This window comes from Protopterus annectens, chromosome 7.part0 (genome assembly GCF_019279795.1).
Source record: "Protopterus annectens isolate FY-2018-M chromosome 7.part0, PAN1.0, whole genome shotgun sequence".
NCBI lineage: Eukaryota > Metazoa > Chordata > Ceratodontiformes > Protopteridae > Protopterus > Protopterus annectens.
This window is the reverse complement of record NC_056739.1, coordinates 112,310,869-112,335,142: the sequence shown is the minus strand read 5'-3', so window position 1 is coordinate 112,335,142 and position 24,274 is coordinate 112,310,869. Positions and strand designations below refer to the sequence as shown.

The 24,274-nt window shown below is 41.1% G+C and overlaps 1 protein-coding gene across 2 annotated transcripts in view; it reads right to left on the bottom strand.

Annotated features, from left to right (window-relative positions):
* The window catches only part of IGFN1 (immunoglobulin like and fibronectin type III domain containing 1), an 877,552-nt gene that overhangs the window by 118,229 nt on the left and 735,049 nt on the right, over positions 1-24,274 (bottom strand). For both annotated transcript variants that reach the window (XM_044076544.1, XM_044076545.1), the window contains exon 23: positions 16,873-17,199. In XM_044076544.1, the coding sequence (XP_043932479.1) occupies positions 16,873-17,199 (327 nt within the window). The remainder of the gene's footprint in view (positions 1-16,872; positions 17,200-24,274) is intronic.

Genomic DNA, 24,274 nt, shown 5'->3' with positions numbered 1-24,274 from the left:
GAAGTAAAGACGTTAACCATTATACCAAACCCACCCTTTGCTGTATCTATCAGAGTTAAAGTACAGGGCCTATGGAACAAGCAAGACAAATTAAAACATGTCAAATAAATGATGGGCCTAATAAAATCTCACAAATCCTAGAATTGTCTTTTGATTTCAGACCTTTTGCTAGTAATTACAGACAATACCATTGATTTGGTATGTAAACATGTTCCTGTTCCCATGCAGACTAACTTCGGTACTTTACATCTAATGATTCAGTGCAGTCTGTCCCGCCTGGCCAGCCGCATTCCATCAGTGCAAAACATTTTTTGCAGACAAGCTGAACAGGACCAGGACAGTCCCTCATGAATGGAAGTTGAACCCAGGGGTCTTCCAAGAATAGATCCATCTGTGGAGAACTCCTCAATTAAATTGTTTGCCTCCAGGCCTGCACCTGTTGCCCCTGGGATTCCGGATACTGGTTAAGGCTCTTGCCGCCTCTATAGTGCCTTTTTTAGGCAAGATTCAAATTACAAATTCATCACCGTAATAGGAACAGGCAAGCAAAACCTGAGGGTAATGCTACTCAATGCTAGAAGTCTAAATCACAAAATGCACTCCCTCAAGGCACTCCTTAAAATGGAGAACAACGATATCTGTGCAGTGACTGAGACCAGGTTCAAGGCTCTAGAGAGCACCCCTGCATTACCAGGCTATAACTCATACCAAACTTTTCGGCCATCTAACCTGGACCAGAACACCAAAGACGGAGGTGTGTCCATACTCATTAAGGATATCCAGACCTTCAGGCTAGTTGCTCAGCATAATGCATCCAAGGTTATCCAAGTGCAACTAACTCTGGGCAAAACTGCAATCCAAATTGTAGCTTGCTATAGATCCCCCACCATGCCCCAGGATTCCCACTCCTCTTTTCCTGATATACTGGAAAATATTGGGGTTCAGCCAAATACAGTAATAATAGGCAATTTCAACTACTCCACCATTAACTGGGAAAACTACTCGTCTACCAACTCCTTTGCCCAACACTTTCTGGAATTCATAAATTCCAATGCCCTGGATCAACTTATCCACACCCCTACCAGGGGCAACAATATCCTAGACCTAGTCATTATCAACATGAATGACAGGTGTTCCACACCTGAAATCAACTCCTCGTTGGTCAGATCCTACCATAAGCTAATCGCCCTAGATATCCGCATCCCGCCCCCACACACCATTAAGGAAACCACAATAAAAAGTTTCTCCAAAGCCAACTTCATGCTTCTTAAGACAGAAGTGGCGAACTTCATGACACCCATGCAGATGGACAATACAGTTACGACTGCTGAATCCTACACAAATGCACTCTATAAGCACTTACACGAGTGCATGGATCGTGCTATCCCAAACAGAACCAAGACGCTATCCTCCAAAAAAGGAAGCCAATCTGTTGGTCCCCTGCCATAAACCAACTCTGCAACAGAAGGAAGAAACTGTTGCAAAAGTGAGTAAAATCCCATGAGTGGAGGAGCTCCCTGGTCAGCCTCAGTAAGAAGCAGAGATCCCTTATAAGATCCTCCAAAGCTAGCTACGAAAACAAAATCACCACTGATTCTAAGGGCAACCACAAAGCCTTCTATAGCTATGTCAAGAATCTCATTGGCAACACCCAGGTTTGCTCTGAGTTACAGCACAACGGCACAAAAATTACAGAACCAACTAATATTGCCACCATCCTGGCAGATAGGTTCAGTGTTAACTTTACCCCCCTCTCACCCCCTAAAGGGCCCATATCTATACAGGAAGAATGCAGAGTCCCTGAAATCACATCTATGCATGTAAAAGCTGCACTCTCTAAAACCAAAAACACTGCATCCATGGGACCGGACAACATCCCAGGCTGTATTTTACACGTACTTCAGAACAAAATGGCTCCCCTCCTAAGCACCATGTTCAATCATAGTCTCACGTCAGGGTTTGTGCCCACTGAATGGCGCACAGCAAGTTATCCCACTCCAGAAAGGGGGAGCCACCACTAATCATGGGAATCATCGCCCTATTAGCCAAACAAGCCTGGTCTGCAAGGCCATGGAACGTATCATTATGGAACTCGTAAACAAAGATATTGGTAACCTCCAAACTCTGGACCCTACCCAGTTTGGGTTTGTGAAAGGCAGATCATGCCTTCTGAACCTGATCGACTTCTTTGCGGCAGTCACCAAAGCCATCGATGAGGGTAAGGTGGTTCACACAGCCTATCTTGACCTCGCCAAGGCTTTCGACACCATCTCCCATTCTGGAATTATAGCTAAACTCACTAAACTAGGTATAAATTCCTACGTCACAAGATGGGTTCCCAACTGGCTCAGTGACAGAACCCACACTGTAAAAGTTGCAGTCTCCAAATCTGACTTCAAACCAGTGACAAGTGGAGTACCACAGAGTTCAGTAGTGGGACCTCTCCTGTTCGGTATCTACTTCTCTGAAGTACAGGCTAACACAGAAGACCTCTGGCTAACGAAGTTCGCAGATGACTGCAAACTAGGAGCCATAGTCGAGTCCCCAAATGATGTGGACATCCTACAGAAGGGCCTCACTGAGACAGATGCCTGGTGCCAGAGGCATGGCCTCAAGCGTAATGCCAAAAGTGCATTGTCATCCCCTTTGGTAAAAACTCTGTACCTATGAACTACCACATAAACGGCAGTCTACTTAACACCAAATGTGTGATAAGAGACCTTGGGACCCAGGTGGACAGTAGTCTCTCCTTTGATAATCACATCACCACAGTAGTCAGGAAATCCTTCTATGTGGCACACCTCATCACAAATGGGTTCTTATCCAGGAAAAAAGAGGTCATTGTTCCCCTCTACTCGGTACTCATTAGACCCATTATATAGTACAACACCCCTTTTGGAATGTACCTCACAAGACATCTGCAGCAGCTGGAAAGGCCACAGAAGTACCTCACAAAGAGGATTACTGGCCTCAAACAGATGCCTTACACTGACCGTCTCAAAAAACACCAGCTTTACTCTGTAGCATATCGCCTACTCTGAGGAGATCTCTGCCTAACATTTAAAGCTATGTTAAACCCAGAGCTGTTGGATATGCTACACCTTAAGAAATCCCAATCCCTCCAAGCTACACGCTCTAGGGACCTAAACCTTGTCACCACAATAAACAGGACATGCTGAAGGGATAGATGTCCCAGAGACTTCCTATACTCTGGAAGAAGCTACCCATCTATGTCAAGCAAAGTTCCTCATTTACACTCTTCAAGAAAAATCTTGATGAGTGGATGGGAAATAGGAAATACACCCTGGGGATCACTTCTGTGGCTCTGCTCGACAGGGGCACAGGAAATTAACTTTCTTGGGTGGCGTAAGCCAGGGAACCTTGTTGGCTAGGCTTACTTAGGCCCTTGGGCTCATAGCCTAGTACCTACCTATAAACCTAAGTAAATTCAGGACACCTTGCAAACAAGCCTGGAAGACAGAAATGTTTCTATATGCATTTCCACCCTTTCTACTAATAACCAGGCTTCTTCTAAAGTTTCAGAAGGACTCCCCAAAGATTACTGTGGTGATTTCCTTTTGGCCCAGGCAGCAGTGAGTCCCCCTTCTCTTGATACTGGCCAAGGACACCTCAAGCTTCCTCACAGAATGGAATACTTCCACGAGACAAGGGTTGTTTGAGACACCTCAGCCTTCAACTTCATCAGTTGACTGCTTGGATGAAAGAATTTTAATACTTTTAGGCACCTTTTTTTCTGGAGACATGTAGCAGGTAGTAAAGAAGGCAAATAAATCTGCTACTAGAAAATCATATATGGGTAAGTGGAAAGGATTTTCTAGGTGGTGCCAGACTAATAACAAGGACCATTTTAAGGCTTAGACTCATCTGATCATTCAGTATTTATGTGCGTTATTATCATCTGGCTTTTCTTATTCTTCTTTCAAGAGTCATCTTTTGGCCTTCTCTGCTTGTCTGCCTTTAGATCTCCCCATTTCCACTCTACCTAATTGAAGCAGTTTTTGAAAAGGGTTTTCCTCCTTTTTAGGTTCTTAATTTTGTACTAGAAAAACTGACACTGTTTCCTTTTGAACTTGCTCCTGCGGCTGATTTGAAGTTCTAATCTAGGAAAATAGTGTTACTTATTGCTCTGACTTGTGCAAGAAGGATATCTGAGTTACATGTTCTTAAGGGGAGTCACTCCTATCTCCTTATTTATTTATTTATTTATTTATTAAACAAAGATAGGGTTAATTTGATAACAAATTCTTCCTTTTTGCCTAAGATTGTTTTAAAGCTTATATGGAGTCAGGCTGTTCATCTCCCTCTTCTCTTTCTAGGGCCAAATAATAAGGGTGAAAGAAGTTTAGACACTCTGGGTGTCCATAGGGAACTTGGATACCACACTGGCAAAACAAAAATGTTCAGGATTGCTGACTCAGCTGTTTATTTCATATGAAGGTAAGAATAAAGGATAAACAGTGTAAAAACAGACAATTTCTAAATGGTTGTCCCACACTATTGTCTTTTGCTATTTTTACCATAATATAGAGGATTATGTTCAGGTCGCCAATCACACTAAAGCATGAAAAGCAGAAGACAATCTGGTGAGGGAGATTTGGGACAGACAGGGAGAAGGTAAGAGGAAGCGAGGGCATCCAGCAAAGAGGTGGATGGATTGTGTGAAAGAAGATCTGCGACAGTCAGGCATGAGTGTTGAAGAAGGCAGGAGAGTGGCACTGAATCGAGACAGTTAGCGACAGTTAATACGATACCCCGACCCCATGTAAAAATGGGAAAAAGGGGATGTGAAGATGATGTTCAGGTCACCAATCATAACCCACTTACTATGTGCTTGCAACATGGATGACAAGGCATGGGCTTGAGAGGACATAAGACATAATATGGAATTACGATTGGTAAGGCAATCATTATTATTTGTAGTGTATGGAGCTTTTATTTGCTCTATGTACTACTAGTTAAAGGGGGAAAAATTGCTAAGTGTTTTCCTGATTTTCAAAGCTGTATAACAATTAGCGAGCACTGTCAGAGAGGTAGTGTAATGTAGTTCATTACAATTACACTGACCTCTGTATCTCTCAACTGTTTAGATTTTCACGATGTCCAGATTATTGCTGCATATTTTTGGTCTGTTCCTCATAAACTATGTGACTTTTGGATGAACCACTGAGGCTTGAAGTCACTAAATAATGACTTACATTTGAGTTTGTGTGTTCATATTCATCAGCTTATGCAGGCAAACACACATCCTGTTATTCTAGTAACTCTCTTTTAATTTTTTTTTTTTATTTAACAGGAAGGTGGGGACATGTTAAGGGTACAAACAGCATGCAGAAACAAATGTTTTGTTCTGTTACAGTCATTTGCTAGTTAGTACTGGAACATTTTACTGCCTAGCATGGGACTCAACCTTGACAACTTTTGCCAAGAGGTGCTTAACATTTGCTAAGGTCAGGTCGTGCACCATTCTGGAGCTTAACTGGTTTGTCTTTTTCCAAATATTGGAGCATAATCCATGTGCTTCACGCACTACAAGGTAATTCTAGACAAAGTGGGTCTATATTAAAAGACCAAAGAGGTGTTTCAGTGAACATCTCTTGGTCGACACATAATGAGCGACCGCACTAAAGCACGAATGCTCAAAACAACGATTTTTTTTTCCCCTGGGAAAGAAATCTCTTGGCCATCCCTGTGTGTTTGCCCCTTTCATCACTGTAGTGCGATCTCGGAGTTGTTATATTTAGTTAGGGGGGTGTGGGGGCGAAGCCCCCCATGTTGTTATGTTTTAAAGTGTGTGTGTGTTTGTGCTAGCAGTTGCTTTCCCAAGGAAAGAAACCGCTGTTTTGAGCGTTCGCGCTTTAGTGCGTTCGCTTATTACGTGTCGACCAAGAGGTGTTCACTGAAACACCTCTTCAATATTTTAATATAGACCCGACAAAGTCAGGGCCCACTCTACCAGGGCATTGGCTACTTCTGTGGCTTTTGTGAAAGAATGGGCCTTTAAAAATATATCAGAGGCAGCAATTTGGTCATCTGTGCATACCTTTACAAGGCATTACAAACTAGATTAATTCTGTAGGTCCAGAGCAGGTTTTGCTGGGGCTATTTTCCAGGGGCTCCTAGAGTCTGAAACTCCTTCCGTTTTTTCATAATGCACAGACATCTACATCCTCCAGTGATAGAATTGCTTCCAGGGTGCGCAGTTTTTGGTTTAAGCTCCTAGTGTAAAGCACCATAACCCTTATTTTGTTATGGCAGGCAGTTTTCTCATCGGCATTTTTGTTTTTGAGACCCTGCCTAAAAAAGGCACTATGGGGGAGCCGAGAGCCTTTGCCAGCAGCCGAAAGCCTAGTGGTGGCAGGTACAAACCATCTCTGGCAAAGCAGCGAGGTTTGTCGACCATGTCATCCCAGGCTGACAGAAACTGGATCCCCTTTAAATGACACCAGAAACTAAGCCAATTATTGAAATCAATCATTTTTTTGTTTATACTGTGGCATCATTGTAGGTGAGGGTAATATGCTGCTTAAGGTTAGGGCCATACCTGCCTGGGTCACATACTTGGAGAGCACAATCATTTCTCTCTTCATATAGTCCATTGAAGTACATCTCAGGTTGTTCACTCCAACATAACCTATGACAGAGTCATAATGGTACTTGTTGCCAGGAGACCTGAGGGCATGCATGATCTGACGAATCCTGGCACCAGACAGCTGACCATGACTTTCTTATTATCTAACCTGGTGAGTGGGACTTCCGTGTGTCTCACTATGGATTCTGCAATGACAACAAAATGTGTTTCTTTAAGTGTTACACCTTAAGGGCTTGGTGGGCGAGACACTGGTGTTACTATGTGTCTTGGGTGCTGTGGGAAGTGTATTAGTTGTAGCAATCTTTTGTTTTGGAGGTCTCTGGTGTTTCGGTAAGTTTTTTGAGAGAACCTCTGCATGTGTTGGATGCATACTATGTGTGTGAGTAGTGGTACTATGTGCATGAGTAGTGATGGATAAGTTGACATCTTCTTCAGTGTTACTGTTTTGAGTGTGAGAAAGCAGGGATTCAAGATTCTTGGTGTAGATACATCTCTGTACTAGAGAGTGTTATTAGTAGTGGGTTGTCAGTGTACATGAGACAGTTGCTAAACTGCCTCAGGAGACCCAAGTCTACAAGGCTGGCAGGAGGAACAAGGGTAAGTCCAACTGTTCGTAATGCTAGGTTTGAAGAACTATTATCACAAAGGAGGTGTTTTCAGGACTGATGTAGGAGGTGCTCTATAAATGGGTATTTCTATTACAGTGACTGTAAATGGGTATTTCTGATGAGGTTTTTGGCTGGTGGTTTAATAGGTCACAACAAATTAGCAATACTTCTTAGACCAGAGATGTACTAAAGGTGAGGACTATACTAATGTACTACAGCTGTGTTTAAGGGAAAAATTGTCAAAATTATCTCTCCGGCAGGGGTACTGAATTGCATAGCAGTGCACTGTGCTGTGCAACATGCAAACAAGCTGAAATCCACTCAAAAGCAAGACTTAAATATCAGAAACTAAAAACTTAAAAAAACTTAAAAAAATCAAAAGTACCAATAGGGGGTGCTTACTCTAAGCCCTAGACCAATTACCCTTCACCAGAAATGTTCCAATCAGCACACTTCTCTCACAAGGATGCAGAAAGGCCCCTTTCAATCAAAGATGGATTGGAAAATGTACTCAGAATACAACAGCTACTACAAAAAGACCCAGATGCAGCAAACCTGTATCTGGACTATGGTACAGCTACTAGCTACACTAATTTAGGTGGGAAACACTAAAAAATGTTTTAAACAGCAGAAAAACAGCAATGGGACACTAAAAATAGTTTAAACAGCAGAAAAACAGCAAAGAGACACTACAGAATATTTTAAACAGCAAGCAAAGCAGTTATTTAAAACACTGCTCGGTGGGAAAACAGAACAGATGCCTTGCAAACAGTGAAAAGTAGCAACAGTTACTTTGCAAACAGTGAAAATAGCAAAGAAAAGATTTGCAGCAGTGAAAACAACAAAACTATGATTTAACAGGCATGTTAAGACAGACAAATGCAGTAGAAGCAGTGCAGTTTAGTTTACAGCATTGAAATACAGTGTTAAATAAGCAGAACAAAATAAAAAAACAGCAAATAGTATAATCAAGCATAGAAACAGACCACCTATAGTTTTTGGGAAGCTCAAAAAACTCTGGTCATCTGGCATCTCAGCTCAGAGATGTGGCTGGTAGCCCAGCTCAGTTCAGCTAAAAAAGGTACTATGGGGGTGGCCCCCTTTGCCAGTATCCAAAAGCCTAGCGGAAACAGGTGCAGACCATGTCTGGCAAACCAGCATGGCCTGTCGACCATGCCTTCCTAGGTTGACAGATACTGGATCCCAGTGGACTGACACCAGAAGTTAAGCCAGTTTTTGAAGTCAGTTATTTTTTGTTTATATTGTGGCATCTTCATGGGTGAAGGTAAAATGCTGTGTAGGGCTAAGGTAATACCTGCCTGGGACACATAATCTGAGAGTTCAGTCATGTCTGTCTTCATATAGTCCAGAGAGGTATGTCTCAAGTCATTCATCCCAACATAGAGTATAATAGATTCATAATGGTACTTGAGTGTATGCATAATTTGACGGATCCTGGCACTTGACAGGCAGCTGACCGTGACCTTCTCTTTGTCCAACCTGGTGAGGAGTACATCTGTCTATCTCACTATGGAGTCACCTATGACTAAGCCATTAGGTTTTGTGGTGTTTTGCCTTAGAGGCTTATTTGCTGAGACACTGATGTATGTGTTATGTGTAGTGGTTACTATTTGTGTACAGTGTGTGCAAATGGTTTACATTTGGGAGGTATCTCATCTTTTGGTAGGCTTCTAGTTAGTACCTCTACATATGTGGGTTCATGGGATGTGACCTTATTTTGTATGAAAGGTGAATTGTGTATCCTGACAACCTGTTTGATGTCCAGCCTGTTGTAACATGAGAGAATTGACTCGTTTCATACTGCAATTACATCTGTCACATAGATTATTTGTTTGTTTTAGGAATAAGTGATTGCCAGTATACATGATGCAATTTCTACATTGCCTCAGGATGCCCAAGTCAATCAGGCTGGGCAGAGAAAAGACAGGAAAATGCCCATCCATTATAGCAGGTTTTTTACTGTATGTATTATTAGGGAAGGGATTGGGCTACTTAGACTAGTTCTTTTGCGCTAGGACTAACAAAGAGGCTTGTTCTATTGAGGGTTATGGATGATAAGTGTGGTAACACTGTTCAGTGCACAGCTGAGGTGCCTGTAGTACACCAGGGAAGCTTAGGATGGTTCATTGACAGATGTCTAGAAAAACATTGTGTTTCAAAGCATTTGTGTCTATACAGGCTACTGCTAACCACTTGCTGCGCAGTGCACAGCAACGCTTAAACATGAGCCTTAATTACAGGTGAAAATACAGTATTGAAATACAGTGTTAAATAAGCAGAACAAAATAAAAAACAGCAAATAGTATAATCAAGCATAGAAACAGACCACCTATAGTTTTTGCAAAGCTCAAAACACCCTGGTCATCTGGCATCTCAGCTCAGAGATGTGGCTGGTAGCCCAGCTCAGTTCAGCTAAAAAGGCACTAGGCTTTCTTTAGTTATGTTAGGAACCTGGGTGGTAATTCCCAGATATGCTCAGAATTAGTCCAAAATGACAAAAAATACACTGAACCCACAGACATTGCCAACATCCTAGCTGACAGGTTCAGCGCAAACTTCTCCCCCCCCCTCCCCACCAAAAGGGCAAATATCAATCCCAGCAGAGTGCTGCCCCCCTGACATCTCAGATGCTCAGGTAAGAGCCGCCCTCCCCAAAGCAAAAAACACAGCATCAATGGGACCAGACGGTGTCCCGGGCTGCGTCCTACATGAACTCCAAGAAGAGCTAAACCCAAACATAAAACTACTGTTCAATCTCAGCCTTACTACATGATATGTGCCCAAAGAGTGGCGTACAGCAACAGTGGTCCCTCTCCATAAAGGTGGTGCCTCAACGGATCCTGGAAACTATCGCCCCATAAGCCTGACTAGCTTGGTCTGCAAAGCTATGAAAAGGATCTTCATGGACCTCATAAATAAAGATATTGGGGACCTACAGACACTGGATCCTACCCAGTTCGGCTTTGTTAAGGGCAGATCCTGCCTCTTAAACTTGGTTGATTTCTTTGAAAAAGTCACCAAGGCCATTGACGAGGGGAAGGTGGTCCACACAGCCTACCTGGACCTCGCAAAAGCCTTCGATACAAAACCCCACTCGGGCATTATAGATAAGCTCACCAGCTTAAATATAAACCCCTATGTCACTAGATGGATTGCAAACTGGCTCAAGGACAGAACCCACATGGTTAGAATTGCTGGCGCCATGTCAGACTCCAAACCAGTTACAAGTGGTGTCCCACAAGGCTCAGTCCTGGGACCTCTCTTGTTCGGTATATATTTCTCGGAGGTACAGGCCAACACGGAAGGACTGTGGCTGATCAAGTTCGCAGATGACTGCAAACTGGGCGCCATAATCGACTCTCCAGCCGACACAAGCATCCTCCAAAAGGGCCTCATAGAAACAGACAACTGGTGCTAGAGCCATGGCCTCAAGCTAAATGCCAAAAAGTGTATAGTCATCCCCTTTGGCAAAAACAAAGTGCCCACAAATTACCACATACGTCGTAATCCATTAAGTACAGAAGAAGTAATTAGGGACCTGGGGACCCAAGTTGATAGCAATCTCTCATTTGACAACCACATGGCCAAAGTGGTTAGAAAAACATTTTATATAGCCCACCTAATCATGAAGGGATTCACATCTAGATCAGGGAGGTCATCGTGCCTCTTTACTCATCCCTCATCAGGCCCATAATTGAGTACAATGCCCCTTTTGGGATGTACCTTACCAGACACCTGCAGCAACTGGAAAGACCCCAAAAGTACCTCACCAAGAGGATCAAAGGGCTTAAACAGATGCCATATGCTGCCCGGTTAAAGAAACTCCAGCTCTACTCAGTGGCATACCGCCTGTTCAGAGGCGATCTGTGCCTGACGTATAAAGCCATGTCCAACCCAGAATTAATGGACATGCTGCACCTCAGAAAATCCAAATCCCATCGAGCTACGCTCGAGAGACTTGAACCTCAGCACTGAAATAAATAGGACATGCTGGAGGGACAGATTCATAACCCAGAGGCTCCCTTCACTCTGGAATAAAATCCCAGTCCAGGTTAGGCAGAGTCCCTCATTGACTCTCTTCAAGAGGAATATTGATGAGTGGATGGGAGATCGTAGGTTTACCCCGGGTATCACTTCTGTGTCACTGTTAGACAGAGGCACAGTATGCTAACCTCGAAAAAGGGCATAGCAAAATAAATTTAAAATGGGTGGCGAAAACCAAACACATTCTGGCTAGGCTTATAAATGCCCTAGGGCAGATAGCCTAGTATGAACCTATGAACCTAATAAACACTTTTAAGCTAATCTACCATTAGGAAAACACACAATGAACTTTCCTTCAGCAATCTCCAGCTCAGACAAGGCTGGATCTACTCTCTTCTTCCACAAGAGTGCAGGGGAACCCTTCTTAATGCATGATAGCTGGTTTAGTGCTCAAGTTTATCAGTAACAGCCTAGATTCAGCAGATCTGAGTCTAGACTATGTTGTTTAGGCTAACAGTACAGTTGAAATCAAGTGCAGAAAATGATACAGTCACAAACAGTAAAAAGTAGAAATAATAAAGCAATTAGTTAAAATACAGTTTAAAAAGTGCAATAAAATCACAAGGTATACTTATTGTCTTGTTTGTAACCTTGGATGCTTTGGTTTTCAGCAGAAACACTCTAGGTCTCTGGCAAAGATGCCAAGCATCGAGCAGCTCTGGTTAATTGAGTGGAAACCCACGCAAACACAAGACTTAAATACAGGCAAAAATAAATGCTTTTAAGCAAATCAGATCTGAATCTAGACTATGCTATCTAGGCTAACAGTACAGTTGAAATCAAGTGCAAAAAATGATGCGGTCACAAACAGTAAAAAGCAGAAATAATGCAGCAATTAGTTAAAACACATTTTAAAAAGTGCAGTCAAGAAACAATTTAACCAATGAAAAAACACGTGAAATATGCAGCCTAGATAATTTAAGTGTCTATGTCTCACACAGAATAAAATCACCAGGCCAAGCAGCTTTCTTAAAACAGTAAACAAAATGGAGCAGGTAAAACAGAAAGCAGCTCTATCACCAAGTCACAGACAAAAAAAAATATATATGTTTACTTTTCTCACCCAGCAGGGAATCACAACCAGTGCCTTAGTTTATGCAGGCTTGAAATCTTTTTAGAAAAGACTCTCCCTGTTAATAGTCAATGGAGGGGACTGCATAAAATGTAAGATAAGGGATATATCTGCAAAGATTATTGGTAGGAGTGTGGGGCTGTGCGTATTTTTGTGGCAGCGTGTGTGTCTGTATTGGTATGAGTGATCTCAGGTGTGTGAGTGTGTGTGTGCACGCGCGTATGTGTGTGTGTGTGTGTGTGTGTGTGTGTGTGTGTGTGTGTGTGTGTGTGTGTGTGTGTGTGTCTAAGGTGGAATGGTTGAGCATGTTTGTAAGTGAGATCAAGTATGGGGCGTGTGTCTCATTTAAGAGGAATGTGTGTATATGTCTGAATGGATGAGTGCTTTGGTGAGTTCGATCAAGTGAGGGGTATGTCTTATGAATGGTGAATGTGTGACTGCCATACTCACCAGCTACCCAAACACTAAGGAGCAAAGCCTGTAATACTGGGGCTTGGGGACATTAGACACCAGAGAGACGTGTTAAATATTACTCTGTCACTTAATGTTAACAGAGCAGGTTTTGCATCACAAAGTATTTTTGAACAATAAGAAGTATTATTGTGTGATTTACAAGGGAAAGGACAAACATAAGAGGCAAAATCAGAACAATCTGTAAAGTCAGGGACACTTGAGAAGTGTGTGTGTGCGCATGCGCATGTGTGTGTGTGTGTGTGTGTGTGTGTGTGAATGAACGAATGTGTACATCTGTGAGGGAAAGTGAATAAGCAGGGTATCTGTGCCAATGACTTGGATGGGCCAACAGTGGTGATAACTCTAGAAAAGTAATGATTAGCATCAGTGGTAACACCACATGATTTAAAGACATGCAAAGTAGCCAGTAATGAGGTCTTTCCTCAGAATGGTTAACCATGCCTCGGAATCACATTTCCCTCATTCACATAAACTGCCCCTTTTGTTTGTAGCAGTTTATGCGAATCCCAGTTTATGTGTAAGTGTCATGCTTTGTGCATTTTGTGTTTTAGATGGACATGCTGCATTGTGTTGGTTTTGATTGACTTAGGGGATATGTTGCTATTTTTGCTTGTGGAACATGCTTTATATACATTACTGACTTACAGAACACTTTAGGGAGTTCTGTCATTGTTCACTTTAATGTATTTTTGGTCTTTTCTTTTAAGTTAGTTCTTAAAAGTAAATAATGGTGCATTTGTGAACTATTATTTCAGTGTTTTATTTATCTATAAGCATTGATTTGCTTATAATACCCTTTTTACAGCTCGACTGCCTTTTTTGTTTTATTTTCTTCAACATGTTTCAAAGGTCACCATGGTGTGTTTCCTTTCATCTGTCATTTTTTCTAGGCTTTTTGTGATGTCTTGTTATTATTTTTTTTAAATAATGGATTATTTTACTGTTTCTGTCAGTATTCTTTCCCGGTTCTTTCTACAATTGTTTTTTAGGTTGATATATTTTTTGTTTCTTGTTTTATGCCCTTTGTCATAATTGTTACTAGTCAGTTATGAATATTATATACTGAGTGCTGTGATTATTTAGCAAACTGTGGTGGTCATTATAAATGCACCGATGTGTTATTTTAGGGGATATTTTTTTCTAATACGGGAGATTCTACCTTCCACATTCTTAACTATTGACTCTAAGATTACTGTTCCTTGGAGTACAGAGTCTACTCTGAGATAGTGCACTCTCAGACTTTCTATGCATTCATCGCTTTTCACATTCACTGTCAGTATTTTGAGGATCAGAATTGAGTTCTCAGAGTTTCAATAGAAAGCCATTACTTAATGTAATTTTTCTTTTATGTCAGTTAAGTCTAACAATTTTTTTTTGTTATTATTTTTTTTTTGCTTTGTTTTATTTTGATTTCTGTAGCACTTTTGCAGTTTTGTATTTTAAATATATTTTACTGTTTTGTTTCTTGGTTCTTTCCTTTGTCGTATATTTTGTTGTTTATTGCAGAGTTTTGTATATTTGTAGAGAATGTATGCTTACTAGTATTATGTGACTATTTTGTGGTGAAATATTGGGCCGAATTTAGAAAGGTTGACGTGAGGTGTAAGCCTGATGTACACCTCGGTGTAACCATTTCAGATTCAGGGGCAGTCCTACCACAGTGCAGCTCCATAGTGGGCTGTGCCTTCAGCCTACCATAAATTCTAAGGAAGCATTCCAGGGGAGTGGCCTATGCTAATTATCCACATGCTTGCGCCCTGGAAATGCCTGCTGCAAGGTATTTTCGCAGCTATCCATGGTAATGAACACAGACAAAAGCTCATGCTCGCTCAATTATGGTAGAGTTAAATGCTGGGAGTTTAACAGATAGGTAGTGTTAGTGGGTGTATGCATGTCTGTACGTATACGGCTGCATGTGTGAGTACATGTAGAGGTATGAGAAGTGTAAGGTGAATGTGAGTTGTTTGTGTGTGTCTGTGTAGAATGTCGCAGCAGAGAAGTTAGGGGATAGCTAGGTGGGGGGGTGTGTATGTGTGTCTAGGTGAATGTGTCTGCGAGTGTGATTGAGTGGGGGGCAGAGTGCCTGTGCATCTGTGTGTGTGTGTGTGTGTGTGTGTGTGTGTGTGTGTGTGTGTGTGTGTGTGTGTGTGTGTGTAGTGTATGCATAAATGTGTGAATTTGTGTGGGTGTGGGGAGTTGCTGTTATACCTCTGCACTCCCTTACACTACCAAACAAATCCACTAGACACCTGGCATACACTTTACATCTCTTTAAAGGCACTTACAAATATATAATTGTTGTGTTCTGGACTTCTGCCACTAGGTGGGAGTAGAGGAGGGTGGAAAGAGAGAGGATAGACCGTGGAATGTGATGAGGACTGGATTTTTCCGGTTGTTCTTGCATTAATAAATCTTTAATATTGGACTTGGAGTCTGTTTTGCAATGACCTTCTGACAACTAAACAAAAATATTACCCTAGACACCAGGGGATAACTCTTTATATATTGCCTAAAAGGCATTTACAAAAATTCAACCCCTGTATCCTTGGCACTCTCACACAGATGTTTAGGTAAGGTAGCTCTCTGCACCACCACTAGACACCAGGGATAGTCCTTGTACATTCCAAAGTCACTGAAAAAAATAAATAGAGTAAAACAGGAGAAAAAGCTTTCTGAAAGCACAAGCCTTAGCCCTCTATGCTAACTAATAAGTTAGTGCAGCAAGATATTTGTTTGCATAATAATAAGTATGAAACTCTAATGTCTGGCATTATTCAGTGATTGAGAGGGATGAAGATGGGGCCATCTCGAGGGAGGCTTCTAGACAAAGCTGGGAGGAACATTAGATGACACCAGGGGGAATTTTTAAAATATACTTGGACTTACTTAAAAAGTTAATAGAGTAACAGGTCTGACATCATAATGTACTTGACAGTCAGTACTCTAATGTTAGGTATTACTGACTGACTGAAAGGATCCACGGTTCACGAGGGCAGGGACAAAAATAAGAAGAGACATAGGGGTCTCTGTCAACTCAGGGACAGGTAAGAGGTGTGTGTGTGTGTGTGTGTGTGTGTGTGTGTGTGTGTGTGTGTGTGTGTGTGTGTGTGTGTGTGTGGGGAGGGGTGCTTGTGCTAATGCGATGCATGGGCACAAATGTTGGATGCCACAGGAAAGTTCTGACATGCACTCACTGTAGTTAGACAATTCACAGGAATGCAAATTAGCTGATAATTAAGTCTTTCCTCACTGCAGATAGCATGCCTTGGAATTGCATTTTCTTGCATCATAGAAACAGTCCTTTTTGGTCTGTAACACTTAATGCCAGTGGTAGGGTTCTTTCTTATTCCTTTGGCTTGTGTATAGCTGTTTTGTTTAGATGTTGCATTGATGTGTAGGTACTGGTATTTGTTTGTTGCTGTGGTCTTGGTGGTTTTATTTATTTATATATGACATTCGTTAACTGAGTAAGTGGGCTGGTTGCATGCTGAAATTATCATTTTGTGATTTACTTTTACTGATGTTAATTGTGTGACTTGTATTCCTTGTTTAAGTGACAGTTTTTTTAATAAGATGATGTGTTCTTTAGTTTTTTGTAGGTTTGGTAATCACACAGTTTTCCATCCATTGAAGTGAAAGGGACATACATATTTATTTACTATTACATTAGTTTATATTAACAATTTTTATTAATATTTTGGGTTTTCTTTAGTTGCTTGTAGTGTGTGTGTGTGTGTGTGTGTGTGTGTGTGTGTGTGTGTGTGTGTGTGTGTGTGTGTGTGTGTGTGTGTGTGTGTGTGTGTGTGTGTGTGTGTGTGTGTGTGTGTGTGTGTGTGTGTGTGATTGGATTTACTGTATTTAATCTGCTATACAATTCACACTTTTATCTGTAAATAGCCAGTTATCAAATAGCATGCAGTGACTAAATAAAAAAATCAAAAGAAACAAAATCCCTGATTTCTTTCCCTGTTTAGGTTATTCAAAGACAAATTTTGCTGTGGATCTAAAACCAGAGTAATGAAAATAATTGAAAGATGTCTCACCTCTCACCATCAGACAGGATTCAGTGACGCCTTTCCCTACGGAGTTCTTGGCTATCATTGTGTAGTCTCCACTATCCTTTCCAGTGGCACATGGTATCACAAGTGAGCAGACCCCTCGGATATTAGAGCTCCAGATGTTGGTATTTTGAGACAGCTCTTGGCCATTCTTATACCAGGTAATTTTGGGCTGTGGTTCACCATGCACAGCACAAGTCATGTAGCAGTTGAATCCATTTGGTACGATGTGAGGCTTCAGTATTGCAAGAATTCTTGGTGCTTGTTTGTAGTCCAGTTGTCGGTATTGAAAGGGACGCATTGTAAATTTTTCTAGAAAAAGACCGTTATAAATTTCAGTGAATACAAACAATTTAAGATAGTTTATTTATCTATTTACTCTTATGTGTATATCCCTGACACGGTATTTAATACCATTATGCCACGTACCTCAGCAGAGTGGCAAGAATGCTAAAGCTCCCTGCTCTAGAGCTACACCCAAGTATCTCAAGCTTGCAGTGAAACAGACACCAGCACATGTACTATAAGGTATCTGTAGCTACTGTGATGGTGTTGGGGGGGGGTACACTGAATTCCCAAAGTGCAAACTGATCTGCTTTTGCAAAAAGCACATTTCATCAGATGTATTAACCACAAACACATATAACCATTTCTTTGCCAAGGCTACCAGAGTGGATTTTTTGAGGTGTCCTGATTCTATGCAGATCTTCATTCTTTAAACAGACCCTATAGGCATATTCTGTCTTGCAAAAAACTATTATGGCAGTGTCTCAGAGAGAAGAGCTGTATTTCTTACCCCAACCATGTTGAGCCTAATCTCTTAACCAGATAGTTCAGTGAGTACACAAACACTGGTCAGCTTTTTTTCCCCTTTTTGCTGGTCTACAGTACCAGGTGCATCAGGTGTAGCTTTTAAAAATGCACATATAGAAATGTTAATAGTGCACAAGTGTGAACATTTGCTTCAGCTTTAACCTTCGTTTCCACTGTAAAATTCCTTTATTAATGTATTATGTGATTACCTGTTTAATTCAGTAAAGGTTGTGGAAGAGCCAGACATGCACAACATGCAACCTTGGAAGCAGGACCACTGCTTCACTGAAGCCACATCTCTGGGATCTAGAAAGGAACTGAGGACACAGCAAAACTGCACAAGGACACAAAGAGGGCATGCAGGCCTCTGTATAAAAGGCAGTCTAGTCAAGAAACAAACTGGAGAAAGTAGCTCAATTACTGCACTACTGTGCTACCCCATAAAATGTTTTTTTTCCATTTCAGTAATTGTACTACTGTTCATTCAAGCTGTATCCTTAGCAAATTTTTGATGACGATTTCTGATGTTTGAGTTATGGTTTATAAAAAAAATGACATGGCAAAAAGCTACACACGCTGATATGAAAGAAGAATGAACGAATGTTCACAACACTTTCACAAAAAAAAAAAAACTAAAGGAGATAATTTACATAATTTCAATGTCTTGGGTGCTGTGTTGCCATACCCTTTGAAAAAAAAATACATGTACATCTTCCACAGTCTTAGAAATTCCAGTCTTTGAGATGTGTATTTTAAAAGTCTTTGTTAAACTTGACACTATTTTATGGCACTCATGAGTAATTTTAATAACTTTAAAATATCTTTCATCATTTTTATTTAGATTTAATATTATCCTCTGTTCAGGTCACATAAAGAAAGATATGTAAAATACTCAAAGGTGTCACAACGCATTTTTGGAAAATTACCTCAGACTTTGTAGGTAGACTAGATCTGTAGATTTAATTTTCAGATTATTTATTCATATTTTTGTCAATTCATAAATTTAGTTTTCACAGCCTTACTAGAAACAAATGTTTCACATGGTCAAGATTGAAAGATGATATATTTCACATTTTGCCCAGTTTCGTTTGTATTCAAGAATTCAAGTGTGAATGTGCCTCCATTTGTCCCTCAAGATGTACATGAAAATGGCTTGCTACCAGCTGTCACACAAGACCAAGTCCTTAAAGTGCTATCGAAAGCTAAAAATATTCCATCAGTGGGTTCTGACAATATGCCTGTATGCACCTTAAATAGTATGAACCACAATTTAGCCACACCCCTAACAACACTGTTCAGTCTCAGCCACACCCCTAACAACACTGTTCAGTCTCAGCCACACCCCAAACAACACTGTTCAGTCTCATCCTCCACATAGGTTTTGTACCCAGTGAATAGAGAACAGTTACAGTCATTCCCCTGCTTAGGGGAGGACTTTCCACAGGCCCAGGCAATTACAGACCTCTAGGTCTGACCACCCTTATATACAGATCATTGGAAATACCTGTCATGGAACTAATCAAAAAGGACATAGGGAACCTCCAAACACTGGACCCATCTCAGTTAACTTTGTCAAGGGCAGGTCATTCTTACATAACCTGGTGAACTTTTTTGAAAAACTCTGCAAAGCAACAGATGAAGGCAAAACAGTACATACTGCGTACTTCAACCTTGCCAAAGATTATGACACAATTCCCCACTCAAGCGTAGTAGAAAAGCTAAATAAACTGGTAATAAACACCTGTGTCACCAACTCGATTGCCAGCTGGCTCACAGATAGGACGTAGGAAATAAAAATAGGGGATGTTGCTTCCACAAAAAGACCAGTCCCAGTGAAGTCCCCCAGAGTTCTGTTCTGGGAGCTCTCCTATTTGGCATCTACTGTGCTGGGTTCTGAGGGCTCTTTCTGAGATGTTTGCGGATGACTGCAAGCTAAGAGCAGTTATTGAATCCTCAAATGACTTGGTTGTCCTGCAGGAAGGTTTGCCCTAAATAAACATCTGCTGCCAAACTCATGGACTGAAACTAAATGCCAAAAAATGTATTAATTATATCTTTTGGGAAATCATCTACCCCACAGAACTACCATGTTGACAATATGCCCCTAAGAGCTGTCCCAATTGTTCGGTATTTGGGAACTTATGTGGACAATGACCTTACTTTTGACCATTGTCATAAGAAAGTCCTTTTACATTGCACAGGTTATAAACAAAGAGATTGTGTCTGAATCTAGGGATGTCATTGCCCCCATTCACTTAGCCATTATTTGACCACTTATTGAGTATAATGCCCGCTTTCACATAATTCTGTCCAGGCACATGCAAAAACTGGAATGCCCACAGAGATACCTTACTAAAAGGATACATGGCCTAATCAACATGTCCTACATGAACTGACTCAAAGTCCTCTCTCTATACTTGCTATCCTGCTGACTGCTTGGAGGTGACCTGTGTCTGGCATACAAAGCGACCTCCAGCCCAATACTGATGTATTTACTACATATCATCAAATTAAATGACATCAGAAATACTTGGTCTAGGGATCTAAACCTCTTCTGCAACTTCAAAAGAATGGTTTGGAGGGACAGGTATATCTTTAAGAGGATACCGCTGGTCTGGAAAAACTCCTCATCCACATAAAACAAAGTTCATCCCTGTCCATATTCAAGCTCTACTTGGATCTATAGATGGGAAACAAAAATTTATCCCAGGACTGCCCCTTGTACTACTAATGTACAGAGGCAGTTCCGGAATGCTTTAGCGTATGCATGGGTCCCTCTCAAAGTATTTATTTATTTTATTTTACATTTGTTGACCGGGATAGTCCGACTGGATACATGTCCATTTTCAGCGGAGTCCCGGGGAGAAAAGCTCCAACAGGGTTAACAATGATATATTGATACAAAGATATAAAGATATAAAGACAATATACATAGTTTAAGGAGAGAGAAAATTATTACAATAGAAACTACAGTTAGTTACAGTACATTATATTCAGGTTAATTCACACTTGGTTGAGTAAGACAATAATTGCCCACTTATGTATAGGATTTCACCTTGGAATGTTAGTCTGGGTTAGTACAGGGACAAAGCCATTGTGATTTATAGTGGATTTTTAGTTCTTTTTTGAATTGAGCTAGTGATGGTAAAGTCGTGAGCTTATTGGGAAGAGAATTCCACACCTTGCCAATAATATTGGAATATAGTGTGTCCCCACCTAGGTTATGGGACTTGCGAGTTTGTATTAGGATTTTGTTAGATGAGCGAAGTGAACATAGGTTGGAGTAAGGGATTAGTATGTTTTTTAGTGCAGGGGTGTTCTCTGGATGTTTCAGTATTTTAAAGGCTTCTATGAGTTGGTATTCCAGAAGAAGATTAGGGAGTTCTAGCCAGTCAAGTTTTTTCAGGTTAATACAATGGTGTGTTCTATAGGGTAGCACGGTGATAAATCTAGCAATGTGGTTATAACAAGCGGAGAGACGATTGAGGTCCGATTTGTTAAGGTTAGTAAGGATGGGGGAGGCGTATAGTAGGGTGGATAGGAGGTGGGAGCGGGCAGTAGCTAGTCTGGCGGCCGGAGTTAGGAAGGTTTTAGCCTATATAAGGACCATAGTTTTTGTTTACCTTTTAATAGTTTGGTTGATGTGGGTGTCAAATCGCAGTTTATTGTCAATGTTTACTCCTAATAGTTTAGCGTTGGTAACAGGAGTGATAGTGGTGCCATTATTGGATTGAATAGTGAATTGTGTCAAAGGTGTTATGTTGGTTGGGTGAAAGAGAAGGAGTTGGGTTTTTTTTGGGTTTAGGATGAGTTGACGGTCAATTAGCCAATTTTCAACTATGGTAAAGCTGAGTTGGGTAGTAGTTTGAAGGTTATCAAGGATGGGATTAGTACAGATGAGAGTAGAGTCATCTGCATATTGGATGCAGGTGGCTTCGGGGATAGCTGAGTGGAGGTCATTTATGAATATTGAGAAGAGAAGAGGTCCTAATATGGACCCTTGAGGTACACCTATGCTGTTCGGTAGTAGGCAGGAGAGCTTGTTCTGCCACATTACTGCCTGTTGTCTGCCATCAAGGTAGGCCTGAAACCAGTTTAAGACTTGGGTGTCTAGATATAGTGTTTCTAAGGTTTTGAGAAGTAGCTGGTGGTTTACCATGTCGAAGGCTTTCGACATATCTAGAAAGAGAGCCACGGAAATGTTTTTGTTATTCCGATTATGGTTAATTTTCTCAGTAAAAGAGAGAAGGGAAGTAGTCGTGCTATGATGGGGTCTAAATCCATGTTGAGAGTCAGTTAGTAGCTTGTTTTGGATGAGATAGGTCATGAGTTGGTTATGCACACACTTTTCCATTATTTTGGCAAGTGGTGATAGTATGGCTATTGGTCTATAGTTAGAGAGTTCAGTGGATGTTCCTCCTTTATGAAGAGGTATGACGTAAGATATTTTACATATTGCTGGGATTGTGGACTCAGTAATGGTTCTGTTGATTAAGATTGAAATGGAGTAGGCTATGACATCTGCAGCAATTTGCAGATATTCAGCTGGAAGGAGATCAGCTGAAAGAGTAGTTGGTTTTAGTTTTTTTAATAGGGATCGAATGAAGGCGGTGGGTATGGGTTGGAGGCTGAAGGATAATGGAGAGTTGGGTAAAGTATCTATGACATTATCCCAGTTATTCTCATTAGGGGTAGTATATGATTATTGACCATGGGATGGGCAGGCAAAATCTATAACCAAATGGGATACGTTAATTCGAGCACAAAAAGGGAAACTGGCTAGGCTTAAAATGACCAGCAAAGACTGCTAGCCTAGTACTTGCCTATATGTGTGAAATTGTAATAGGAAAAATGTACAGGAGGGGCAGAAATGTAGGAGGAGGTGGTTGATGCAGTCTGCCTGTACGTATCAGTGCATGTACTTGTGTGTAGGGGGGTGTGTGTGTGTGTGTGTGTGTGTGTGTGTGTGTGTGTGTGTGTGTGTGTGTAGCTATATATATATATATATATATATATATATATATATATATATATATATATATATATATATATATATATAAATATATATATATATATATATATATATAAATTATATAAATATATATATAAATAAGTATATATATATGTGTGTGTGTGTGTGTGTATGGATCCCATTTGGTTTATGGAAATTACATTTCATCGATGATAAAGGATAATGAGGGAAACATACTCACATGTAAGGAGAGTGTGTTGAGCAGATGGAAGGAGTACTTTGAGGGGCAGATGAATGAAGAGAATGAGAGAGAGAGAGAGGTTGGATGGTGTGGGGATAGTGAATCAGGAATTGCAATGGATTAGCAAGAAGGAAGTAAGGAGAGCTATGAAGAGGATGAAGAATGGAAAGGCTGTTGGTCCAGATGACATACCTGTGGAAGCATGGAGGTGTTTAGGTGAAATGACAGTAGAGTTTTTAACCAAATTGTTTAATTACATTTTGGAAAGTGAGAGGATGCCTGAGGAATGGAGGAAAAGTGTTTTGGTACCAATTTTTAAGAATAAGGGTGATGTGCAGAGCTGTAGTAACTACAGAGGGATTAAATTGATCAGTCACAGCATGAAGTTATGGGAAAGAGTAGTGGAAGCTAGGTTAAGAAGGGACATGATGATTAGTGATCAGCAGTATGGTTTCATGCCGGGAAGGAGCACTAAAGATGCAGTGTTTGCTCTGAGAGTGGTGATGGAGAAGTACAGAGAAGGTCAGGAGTAGTTGCATTGTGTTTCTGTAGACTTAGAGAAAGCATATGATAGGGTGCCTAGAGAGGAGTTGTGGTACTGTATGAGGAAGTCGGGAGTGTCAGAGAAGTATGTAAGAGTGGTACAGGATATGTACAAAGGTAGTGTGACAGCGGTGAGGTCTGTGGTGGGAGTGACGGATGCATTTAAGGTGGAGGTGGGATTACATCAAGGATCAGCTCTGAGCCCTTTCTTATTTGTAATGGTGATGGACAGGTTGACAGACGAGATCAGACAGGACTCCCCGTGGACTATGATGTTTGCAGGTGACATTGTGATCTGTGAGAGTAGGGAACAGATGGTTGAGACCCTGGAGAGATGGACATATGCTCTAGAGAGAAGAGGAATGAAGGTCAGCAGGATTAAGACAGAATATATGTGTGTGAATGAGAGGGAGGATAGAGGAATGGTGAGGATGCAAGGAGTAGAGGTGGCGAAGGTGGATGAGTTGAAATACTTGGGATCAATACTTCAGAGTAATGGTGAATGTGGAAGAGAGGTGAAAAACAGAATACAGGCAGGATGGAGTGGGTGGCGAAGAGTGTCAGGAGTGATTTGTGACAGACGAGTACCAGTAAGAGTGAAAGGGAAGGTCTACAAGAGGGTAGTGAGACCAGCTATGTTATATGGGTTGGAGACTGTTGCATTGTCAAAAAGGCAGGCATCAGAGCTGGAGGTAGCAGAGTTAAAGATGTTAAGATTTGCACTGGGTGTGACGAGGATGGACAGGATTAGGAATCAGTATATTAGAGGGTCAGCTCAGGTTGGACAGTTTGGAGACAAAGCCAGAGAGGTGAGATTG